Raw genomic sequence first — 12,356 nt, forward strand, 5'->3', positions numbered from 1 at the left:
TCTTTTGAGCTAGGAATTTGAAACTTCGGTAAAATATATATTATTAAAATACAAGAAAACTAATTTCAGCGTTTTTGAAAATTCATCCCCTATGGTGGTGAAAACGGGGTTGAAAGTTTGTATGGATATCATACATTTTTTCGAGCGCGGGATTTGAATCTTTGTATTTGGGGATATTATTAGAAGACAATAAAAGTGATTTCAGCAAATTCATCCCCTAACAGGGTTAAAGTAGGGTTCAAAGTTTGAATTCATTACAAATGCTTTGAAACTTCTTAGAAAGACATATATAATAGCCGATTAGAAAAAAAAGTAATTGCAACATTTTTGAAAATTCAACCCCTAAGGGGGTTAAAAAGGGGATGAAAGTTCGTCTTGGGGTGTAAATTTAATTTTCAGCTAGGAACTTGAACTTTTTGCAAAAAAATGTTGTCCACGCATGTAGGGGTGGACGAGAAGATCTTGGGGTCGTGGATGAGGTGAGCTGAATGAGACTCGTAGTCCAATACATGCACGTATAATTAAATACTTTGGTGATACATAGGTGGTAAAATATCACTAATGGTAAGCGGACGGGCACGACCGTCCGTCGCAAGATTGCTGAGAGAATGCCCGCTGCCGGCCCCACTACTCCGCGCCCCGCACCATGCATTGCGTCGGCGACGGCTCCCGAAGATTCCCGAGCAAAGACGAGGCGTTAACATCCTCCGCGGCGTTGAAAGCATACTGCTTTCAAGGGATCAGATGCTGAAGACTGAATTTTAGGGATCGGCTTGATCATCCTTTGACTTGTTGTCCTCGTCATCGGGTTCAGGATCAGTTGGCAGAAGACACATCTTGTTTACGGCCCTTTTGATTGGACCTTTCTCCGTCAATATATCGGCGACCCGACAAACACCGTCAGGGCCATTGTAGAGATGAATGACGCGCCCCATGCGCCATTGTAACGGCATCAGATTGTCTTCTTTGAGTAGTACGAGATCTCCAATCTGGATTCCTCTCTGGTTGGTTTTCCACTTCACGCGCTGTTGAAGCTCAGCCATAAATTCGCGACGCCATCTTTCCCAAAACTGCTGCCGAAGAAGCTCGATGCGCTTATATCTGGTAACTGGATTGCCCGTGACGGGTAGAGATGGCACAGATGAAGTCAATGGCCGAGTAATCAAAAAATGCCCTGGGGTAAGGGGACTCAGGTCGTTGGGATCTGATGAAAGAGGAGTGATTGGACGAGAATTTAGGATAGCCTCTGTTTGCACAAAAAGAGTAGTTAGCTCCTCAAACGTCAGGTTTGCGTTACCAGCAATACGTTTTAAATGAAACTTGGCTGCTCGGACGCCAGCCTCCCATATTCCGCCAAAGTTAGGCGCGTACGCGGGAATGAATTTAAAGTCAATCGATTCGTTAGCTGCGTAATCCGAAACTGGATGACGGCTGGACCGTAAAACTCTACCCAGCTCATTGTGCGCGCCTACAAAGTTTTTCCCGTTATCGCAGTAAATTACTTCGGGCTTGCCACGACGCGATACGAACCTGCGCAGACACAATATGAAAGCTTCGGTGGATAAATCGCTAACCACCTCAAGGTGAATCGCCTTGGAGGCGAGGCAAACAAAGACACATAGGTAGGCCTTAGTATTACGACTGCCGCGTCCCTTCTTATTAGCTATCATGAAAGGACCGGCGAAGTCAATCCCAGTAGAATGGAAAGCGGAACTTGTTTGTACTCTTACGCTCGGTAGATCACCCATTATAGGCTGAACTGTTTTGCCTCGTTGCCTAACACAGTCAACACATCTTTGAGATATACTTCGAGCTAAATTCCTACCACCTACTGGCCAGAACTCTTCACGTAGTGATGATAGAATCAACTGAGCACCGGCGTGATACAAACGTAAGTGCTCGTATTTCATAATAAGCTTCGTAAAATGATGCTTAGCATCTAACAAAATTGGATGTTTTTTATTAAAATGATAGTTTGAATTACTTATTCTCCCTCCTACACGTAAAACACCACTAGGATCTACAAAAGGGTTGAGAGACAAAAGTCTACTTCGATTATGAAGTGTTTTACCTTGGCTTAAATTTTGAATGTCTTTTTGAAACGACTGCGCTTGACATTTTTTAACTAAAAACGTCAACGAGTCCTTAAGCTCCTGAACTGATAAAGGTCCCTTAAGTTTGGCATTGTACTTTCTACAGTTATGTATAAACCGGAAGACGTAAGCATAAATCCTTTTCAAACGTACGTAACTCGAATGTCGATCGAATGTTACGACGGGATCACCAGAGCTTAAGGTTTCGTCTTTAACAGTTAATAACACCTTGACCTCAGGTAAGTCAGCAGGCGTTTGAGGCTGTGAGGGCCACTCCGTATAATCCTTCTTCAGGAACGAAGGACCTTCCCACCAGAAAGACAAAGACGGCAGATGCTGCGGATCTACGCCCCGCGACGCTAGATCTGCCGGATTTAAGTCCGTAGGTACGTGTTTCCACTCGTGACCTTGAGTCAACTCATTAATTTTATTAACTCGATTGCGTACGAAAGTTTGCAGAGTTTTAGACTGCGATTTAAGCCAACCGAGAACGACCATACTATCGGTCCACATTACATGTTTGACAATTTTAGTTTTTATAGACTCAGCTACTTTCGTGCACAATTGAGCGCCCAACAAACTAGCGCATAGTTCGAGCCTTGGGATACTTAAAACTTTAATTGGGGCCACTCTGGCCTTTGCGCAAAGCAATCGAACTGTCACATGATCATTGCTATCAACTGACCGCAAATAAACACATGCCCCATAAGCCTCTTGGGACGCATCAACAAAACAATGAATCTCTGTGCGCTCAGTTTTAGGTACATCACACAGAACATGTCTACTTAAACTGATATTTGATAAATAATCCAAATTGTTGACAAACTTCAACCATCTTTTTTCAAAATCCGAAGGTACTGGAGTGTCCCAGTCCAATTTGGCAGACCACAAATTCTGAAGAAGAATCTTAGGTTTTACTATACAGCAACATAGAAGCCCCAATGGGTCAAACAATTTGCAAGTTGTAGATATGATAGTTCGCTTTGTTATTTTATTTGGCGGTGCAAAGTCTATCGGAAAATGCAAGGTATCCGCCTGAGGGGACCATTTTAGGCCTAAAACTGAAGCATCATTATTAAAGTCAAGGCAATTCGTAGACCCTGACTGGTCTTCTAAAATTTGTGCACAACTCGTGCGAAACTTGCGCAGGGGAAAGCATGCAGAATTTAGAACTTTGACAACATTTTCGTAAATATATTTTAACTCTTCTACTGTTGACGACCCTGTGTTAAGATCATCAATGTAAAAATCATTTTTAATAACATTAGAAGTGACTTCATCTTGACATTCGAGAGCTAACTGCTTGAGGCACCTTGTTGTGATAAAAGGTGCCGAAGCCATTCCATACGTAACAGTGTTGAGCTGGAAAATCTTGACAGGCTGATCAGCCTGGTCTCTCCACAGAATGAGCTGAAGATGGCGCTGATTTTCGCTAAGAGAGACCTGCCTATACATCTTTTCGATGTCAGCTGTTAGAACGAACTTATTAGTACGAAAACGCAAAAGTATTGACAGTAGGTCACTTTGCACGACTGGACCTACTGCCTGAATGTCATTCAGAGACTTGCCTGAGCTCGTAGGAGCTGACGCATCATAAACGACTCTAAGCTTAGTAGTTTCTTTTTGCTCACGAATAACACAGTGGTGGGGCAAGTAACACCCGAAACTTGGCCGTGCCACTTCAGCCATGTGTCCTAAATCCGCATACTCCTGCAAAAAATTACGATACTGCTCTTTTACGTTAGGGTTTTTATCTAACTTCTTTTCCAAGTTAAGAAAACGTCTCATAGCTATAGGATATGAGTTTCCGAGAGTTTCCTCGGGTTTTTCCTTGAATGGCATCTGTACAGAGAATCGACCATCAGGTAAACGAGTAGTATTATCAACATAATGAGTTTCACAGAACTCTTCATCAACAGACAAAGACTTACAATCGGAAGGCAAATCTTCCACCTCCCAAAAACGCTTTAGAGAATTATCGACATCTTGTAGTGACGTCTGGCGCCTTGTAGTGGCTAAATGACAACAAACATTATTAATTTGGTTGTAGCTTTCGCCCGTACGACCAACTACTAACCATCCTAGCTTAGTATCTTGTAGCATAGGTTTTCCTTCTCCTAGATCTATTTGATCTGGCTTAAGAACTCTAAAGAATTTGTCCCCTGACAACAAAATATCAACCTGATCCGGTTTATAGAACAGCGGATCAGCCAACTCAACATGGGGAAAATCTAATTTTTCGACATCGATTGCCACATTTGGCACGTCATCTGAGATTTCGGGGACCACCCAAAAATTAGCATCTAATTCGTAAGAATTAAAGCGAGATCTAACTTTTAGTTGGATACGTTCAGATATCTCCGTTTTCTGTTTATTGATCCCAGTGATATCAAACGGTTCAATTTTATTTGTAGGTAGTTTTAACTTTTGCTTGAAATTTTCTGAAATTAAACACGATTGACTGCCATTGTCCAAGAGTGCACGAGCGACATAAGTAGTGTTATTTTTAGGGCAATATACTTCGACTTGAGCCGTGCACAACATAACCTGACCCGATGCGTCAGCGTCAGTGGACATGTGAACAGAAGAGTTTATATTTTTTACAGTGTCGGTAGGTGCAACATTTTTATTATTACTACTGACGCTGTCGCAATGCAAGAGAGAATTATGTTTTTTCTTGCAACTACGACAGGAACCTTTCAAAGTGCATTGAGAACCATCATGTCCCGCGCGTAGACAATTGTTACAAAGTTTATGTTTTGAAATCTCAACAAGCCTGTCTTCCAGACTCATAGACTTAAACTTGGTGCACTGATAGACATGATGGTTCTGGCCGCATACCAAACACGGTTTAATTCGTGGTGCCTCGCCAGCAGAAACAAAAGACTTATTATTTTTATTTTCCTTAAAAACAGGTTTACTTTCATTTGACTGATTTGACCGACTGCAAAACATCGTCTCTAAAACATTAGCACGATTACGTAAAAACTCTTTAAAATGCTCCAACGTGGGTACATCAGAAGATTTTTTATTTAAATCACCTGAGGGTAGGCACGAAAAATTACCTTTATACTCTTCCCACTTTCCATTTGTTTTGGGATCTAACTTCGCCGAGACCAAAAATATCACCAACGGGTCCCAACCCTGAGTTGAAATACCTAACGTATCCAAAGAACTTAAATTTTTCGAGACAGTATCAATTAAGTACCTTAAAGCCTTAAAAGACTCCTTTTGTATAGGATTAATATTTACGATCGCACCTAAATGATTATTTATTAATATATTTTTATTATCGTATCTTTCACACAATGTTTTCCACGCAAGCTCGTATCCGCTGGCAGAAAAATCAATTGACCTTATTGCTAAACTAGCACTTCCTTGTAACGAATTCCTTAAATAGTGGAATTTATTTATTGGCGCAATTGACTCGTTGTTGTTGATCAATGACTCAAATAAATCTTTAAACTCTAACCAACGCGTGTAGTTTCCATCAAACGTCGGCAAATTTATTACTGGTAGACGAACTGACGAATGTTTTCCATGATAAGAACTTGACTTAGTTGAGCCACTGTCCCCACTATTTTTGGCCGAAAACGAATCAATTATATCTTGCGCTAACGCAATTTGCGAATAGAAATGACTTTCAGTTTGAGTTCGTTCAGCTATTTGTTCGTCTAAATTAGAGGAAATATCTTCAAGTTGAACTTGCACGGCGTCATAATCAGCCATTAATTTACGAAGTCCATCCAATCGCAAACTGAGCTCCTTTATTAATAATGACGTGTGCTCAGACCCTTGTACAGTTTTTACAAAGTCTTTAAAAACGGTCAACTGACTTTTAAGTCCACCGCGCCTTCTATTTAATTTTTTAATTAATTCCTCAGCCATTTTAAACAACAAACAATGAGCCAGGTAAATAAAATGGTGCAATCAAACCGGTAACACGATCCAGCCGTCTAGTCCAGCACAGCTGCCGCCGAGCCCGCCAGCAGCACCGGCCGCGCCAGGCGAACCCGTCTCCACAGCGCTCGTACTCGCGAATAGCCCGGATACCGCGTAGCAACAGGCTCCCGGCAACAGCGCGCAGCGGTGTACACTGGAATTTACCACAATAGACTATGAACCCTAGGAATTTACCTCAACGGACTTTGAACCCTAATCGTAATTACCTTTTAAATGCAAATAAACAACTAAAATGCACCTTTAATGAGTCGAAACGAATAAAATGTATTAATCTTTATGCACAATAAAGAAGGCAAACCGAAAGTATTGCATAGAAGTAGCAAGCGTGGCATAGAAAAAAAATAACGGTAGGTATTTATAACGGTACCTACAACGTGCACTTTTTAAACATTAAACCTAATTTGTCGTGTTCTAAAATAATTATTACTAGCGTATTGTTATTGTATAAAACTTAAAAGACGAGCAACTTATTGATTTATATAGAAATCACTTATTATGACGAAGCGATAAGATTGAAATAACGATGCACAAAAAAGCCGGCAAGCATTATCGAGCTAATTACCGAATGTAAATAACTTCTATTTGCAATTTTAAATGCATTGATCTATACGGAAACCAAGCAAAAATAACTTAGTGCTAAGAATAGTGCAAATTGGCTAGTACGCATAAAGCTAGATACATAACCTGACGTTTGCAAGTAGGCTAGCACTAATTATAGCAAACAGAAGTTTTAAAAATTAGGGAACAAAAGGAACGGGCTTACTTCACATCGGCATTGACTTTAGATGTCTATTTCAACTTGTAGTGTTGTAGAATCCAAAGCGCCACGGAGCAATTCCAATTTCTTTGTTCTTGCGTAGTCCGTTATTTCTCGCCAGTCGCCATTACAGCTGCTCGAACTCCAACGGTCGCCTCATGACCGTTTGATTTTGAAAGTCACGGTCGCCACATGTCCACGCATGTAGGGGTGGACGAGAAGATCTTGGGGTCGTGGATGAGGTGAGCTGAATGAGACTCGTAGTCCAATACATGCACGTATAATTAAATACTTTGGTGATACATAGGTGGTAAAATATCACTAATGGTAAGCGGACGGGCACGACCGTCCGTCGCAAGATTGCTGAGAGAATGCCCGCTGCCGGCCCCACTACTCCGCGCCCCGCACCATGCATTGCGTCGGCGACGGCTCCCGAAGATTCCCGAGCAAAGACGAGGCGTTAACAAATGTATTAAATTAAAAAACATGAAAACTAATTCAAGCATTTTTGATAATCATCCCCCAAGGTGGTGAGAAAGGGGTTGAAAGTTTGTATGGAGATCAGATATTTTGTGAGAGCGGAACTTGAATCTTTGTATAAGGGCATAGGTACGTATTATGAGAATACAAGAAAAGTAATTTCAGCAACCAACATCAAAATCCACTTGACTTAAAACTTCATACAACATGCTAAAAAAGAAAAGTACTTAATTTCAACAAGAAAGATGTAAAATGTTGAAGATAAGATTCCACGCGGACGAAGTCGCGGGCAACAGCTAGTATATTATAATGAAATGTTTAATAGGTAGGCTAGTTAGTTAAATATTGTGTGCCCTAACAGGGTGTCATGAATTGGCCAACTTGACTGTAACATCTTATTATGTAATTTATGTTCATATGCAATAAATGAAATATGAATATGAAATATAGTTTGTAGCTTTCTAATAGAATTAAAACCGCACGTGCTACTTACCTGCAAAAAAGGGTCTTAATTATTCTATTTGGCACCTGAGCGCGGGCTAGTCCAACGCTCAAAAAACTAGTGTAGGTACGCTCTCCGATAACGCGCCTTTGTTACGCATCTCTATGACACATTTTAGACTGGTTCTTTAGTATTCGACTCGCCGGCACTCAGTAACCGAAGTACTATAGTGCCGGCGAGTCGAAGGGACCACACACATCCTAACAAAATATTTATTCATTAGTTCATTTTGAATCTTATTGCAATTTCCATAAGAGTTATAATTCAATTACAATCAGGTGGTTGTGGCACGTGGCACGAGCGGTTTTCTCTCTCTCTCTCTCTCCCTTCCTTGCCGTATCCGGCAATGGCGACCCCATCAACAATTCTTATCCGGATTATGAAATGCCCTTATGTGGCTCGCAAAACCAAACTTTGTCTTGAAGATGCGGTCACACGATGCGCAATGGAGTTGTCCAGTCGAGTTGCGGGTGGGGAAGACTGGTTCGATGACTCAGACGTGGAGATCAGGAAACTCGTTGAAGATTTTAGACGCTCTTTGCGTAATTCTCCTACGAGCGGTTTTATTTAACAATAGACAAAGGATTAGCTGTTGGGGTCTATTAGAAGGCTACAAACTATACAGGTTATACCTATGCTTCGGCAGAGGGGAAATAGTACTCTCTGTGTTGCTCGAAGAGCTTTACCTTTGTATAATAATGAACTTCTTCTTCTTCCTCGCGTTATCCCGGCATTCTGCCACGGCTCATGGGAGCCTGGGGTCCGCTTGACAACTAATCCCATGATTTGACGTAGGCACCAGTTTTACGTAACGTACGTAAACTAGGCCTTATTGGGATTAGTCCGGTTTCCTCACGATGTTTTCCTTCACCGAAAAGCGACTGGTAAATATCAAATGATATTTCGTACATAATAAGTTCCGAAAAACTCATTGGTACGAGCCAGGGTTCGAACCCGCGTCCTCCAGATTGCAAGTCGCACGCTCTTACCGCTAGGCCACCAGCGCTTTTGTATAATAATGAACGAATTCTTTAATTCAGGGAGCAAGCGCAGAAACACCACGCCATGCATGAGGGCAAGACGTTCCAGTGTCGGCACTGCGGGAAGACTTTCCTGTAAGTCTGTTCTACATCTACCTTACTAGCGACCCGCCCCGGCTTCGCACGGGCTACACAAAACCTTAACAAATTATACACCTAAACCTTCCTCAAGAATCACTCTATTGATAGGCGAAAACCGCATGAAAATCCAACCAGTAGTTTTTGAGTTTGCAGCGAACATACATACACACAAACAGCCAGACGCGGCGGGGGACTTTGTTAGGGTTCCGTACCCAAAGGGTAAAACGGGACCCTATTACTAAGACTTCGCTATCCGTCCGTCCGTCCGTCCGTCTGTCGGTCACCAGGCTGTATCTCACGAACCGTGATAGCCAGACAGTTTAAATTTTGACAGATGATGTATTTCTGTTGCCGCTATAACAACAAATACTAAAAACAGAATAAAATAAAGATTTAAGTGGGGCTCCCATACAACAAACGTGATTTTTGACCAAAGTTAAGCAACGTCGGGCGTGGTCAGTACTTGTATGGGTGACCGTTTCTTTTTGCATTTTTTTTCCGTTTTTTTTGCATTATGGTACGGAACCCTTCGTGCGCGAGTCTGACTCGCACTTGCCCGGTTTTTTTATAAGGTGTAGTGAATATACTAGTGCCTCTGTGAGCTGTAGACCGCGCGATAAGATTTGTAGGGGGCGTGCATGAACTATAGGGGGCAGCACTGGAGCCGTCAGTTTTTCGGCGCGAGGCGCAAATGTGAAGTTTATGGTTCCGATGTAGCCCACAAGATGGCACCTACTATAGTTCGATTTTTTAGCATTAGAAAGAACTTCACAGAAGGTAAGCGATCTTGGCATGTCTTTTAATTGAAAAACGCTTTTTAAAAATCAATAACTATTACTTATGAAAGCAGAAGAATATAAATAATCGTATTAGATTCATAATTGTTACATATTGATTCATAATTGTTACAAGATTGTTTACCTAATTTCTAATGCTAAAAAAACGAAGTATAAGCACAAGAAAACGTACGAGAACGGTAGATGGCAGCACTTGCTTTGGGAATGTACATGTTAATGTTTCTGATTCAGGCCACAAGATGGCAGACCCTCCAACGCGCACGGTCCCTATAAGCTTAAAAATGAAAAAATAAAATATACTTACTTCATTGAGTCATTATCACAGTGGTCTTATGTGACATAGACTCTAATGGCACTTAAGTCCTTTATGCCAATGTCCACTATTTTGAACATTTTCCAAAAAATGAAAGGACAGAAAAATTATATCTAACAACCGAACCTGCTCACATCACGGGAATTATTGGTGGTGGAATAACGCAATTTAAAACAAATTTAAAAACCGGCCAAGTGCGTCTATGTTGCTCTGTGGTCTGTGACCTATTAATCGGTCTTTGGCGTTGAACCTGCGGTGCGGGTATATCGGTCATTGGCGTCCAAAAGGTTAATTAGGGTTCTATTACTGTTATAGCAAGCGTACGTCGTGTTTCTCCCACATGCGGCTGGCGCACCCCACGCTGAACGTGACCTGCAACCTGTGCGGGGAGACCTTCATCGGGCTCTACGGCCTGAGGCACCATCAGAAGATCACTCACGCCAAAGTACCTTTATTTATACTTGGACAAGCAGATCTTGTCAGTAGAAAAAGGCGGCAAATTTGAAAAATGTAGGCGCGAAAGGATATCGTCTCATAGAAAATTTGAATTTCGCGCCTTTTTTGAAGTGAAAACTTCTTTAGCGGCGCTGAGCACTTTTTGAGGTGGGAAAAAAATGATAAACTCGAGACAGCGTAACGCGTAACTCGCTGAAGTCATTTGTGACGGACAATGTTATTCACCAAAGGACTTTAGCCATAACGTATCATAATCAGGTCAATTATTTAAAACTGGACTTTTATATTAAGCAATAAAGTTCAATGTTCTAATCTTGTACGCGGGCTGAAATACGAGGATCTCACAGTTACATTCTAACTTTATATCACTCCTTAATTCAATAAAGGTACATCTTGATGAAATGGCTAATAAAAGTGAACTCTAGTACTGGTGAATAAAACTCAAAATATCATGATCAAATATATTTAGATGCGAGGTCTGGAAGGTAACTTTACAATTTATATTCGAATTTTAAACAATTAACGCTACAAATTTAATTTAAATTTTATTGGCCAGCAATTTCGGAACTAAAGTTTTTCAATAGAAAGGAGAATGGGTCAATTATACATAGTGCTGCAGACATTTTGGACTAGTCATTGAGTTTTCACTTCTGTCGGCACTCCCGGAGTGCAACCCGTTGTTTTTTTTACTGACAAGATTTGCTTAACCATATTTATAAACATTTTTACTTGACAACCCAGAAAAACCGTCAGGGGTGCGAAACTCCTGACTTCGGGCAAACCCGGCTCCGTTCGGCTCAGCATTGCTCCGAGCAATTTATTAGGGTTGACACAACTTGACGTCCGTTTGTGTGCACGACTACTGATAAGATAATAGCTTGAATTTAGACAACCCTAAATAGCCGAAAGGGATGCCATTAGAAAGGGACAGCATGATTCGACCCTGAATCGCTGTCAAACGGTTTTGTGATTTTGTAGGAAGTGTCCTTTCTGTACGGTAGTACTATTATTTATTCTGTGGTATCAGGTGAATTTTTGGCCTAATGAACATACACTGTAACGAAAATTTTACCTTTTTTTTCAGAAGCGGCAAGAATTTAAGTGCGCCGTCTGTTCAGCCACCTTCCTAAGCGTAGAAGCACTGAACAGACACACAGACACGGCCGGCGAGCACGGAGACCTGCGGCCGTGCGAGCAGTGCGGCGAGAACTGTGCGAGCGAGCAGGCGCTACAGGAACATGTCAAGGATACACATCCCGAGGAGTCGTATCGATGTGACGAGGTACTTTTATCTCTATCTTTGAATCATAGTAGATTGTTAACCAAAGAATGAAATGATGCCTTTCACCCGAGTTAAACACTCTAATTTGCATTTCGAATACGAGGAAAGTAAAATACATGTGTTCTTTTAAAGACGTAACTTATAGTTACTTTTTTGAGCATTAGAAAAAAGGTAAACAATCTTGACGTGTCTTTTTATTGAAAACACTTTTACAGTACATATGGTCCTATTTTCCCGCACTAGTGCGTAAAATAACACTTTTCGTGCGTATGTCAAAAGTGTAAAGGGCCATACGTACTGTAAAACGTTGTACGATACACGTGCGAATAGGCAATTCGCAACTCGTGTCGATTTAAAACACTCCCTTCGGTCGTGTTTTAATTTATCGCCACTCGTTTCGAATTTCCTCTTTTCCGCACTTGTATCGTAAATAACTATTTTTTTTTAAATAAAGCACGGCAAATATGTAACAAATATGAATCATATACGATTATTTACATTCTTTTACTTTCATAATAGTTACTGAGGGCCTACCGCGAACTGCGTTCGACGTGTTGCCTCCCTGTCACACTTACGTACAAATTTACACGAG

General features: G+C 41.3%; 1 protein-coding gene across 1 annotated transcript in view; it reads left to right on the forward strand.

Moving 5' to 3' along the window:
- The window catches only part of LOC134677278 (zinc finger protein 425-like), a 98,937-nt gene that overhangs the window by 76,186 nt on the left and 10,395 nt on the right, over positions 1-12,356 (forward strand). The window contains exons 7-9 of the mRNA XM_063535710.1: positions 8,836-8,910; positions 10,342-10,471; positions 11,567-11,764. Of these exons, the coding sequence (XP_063391780.1) occupies positions 8,836-8,910; positions 10,342-10,471; positions 11,567-11,764 (403 nt within the window). The remainder of the gene's footprint in view (positions 1-8,835; positions 8,911-10,341; positions 10,472-11,566; positions 11,765-12,356) is intronic.

This window comes from Cydia fagiglandana, chromosome 26, assembly GCF_963556715.1.
Source record: "Cydia fagiglandana chromosome 26, ilCydFagi1.1, whole genome shotgun sequence".
Lineage (NCBI taxonomy): Eukaryota > Metazoa > Arthropoda > Insecta > Lepidoptera > Tortricidae > Cydia > Cydia fagiglandana.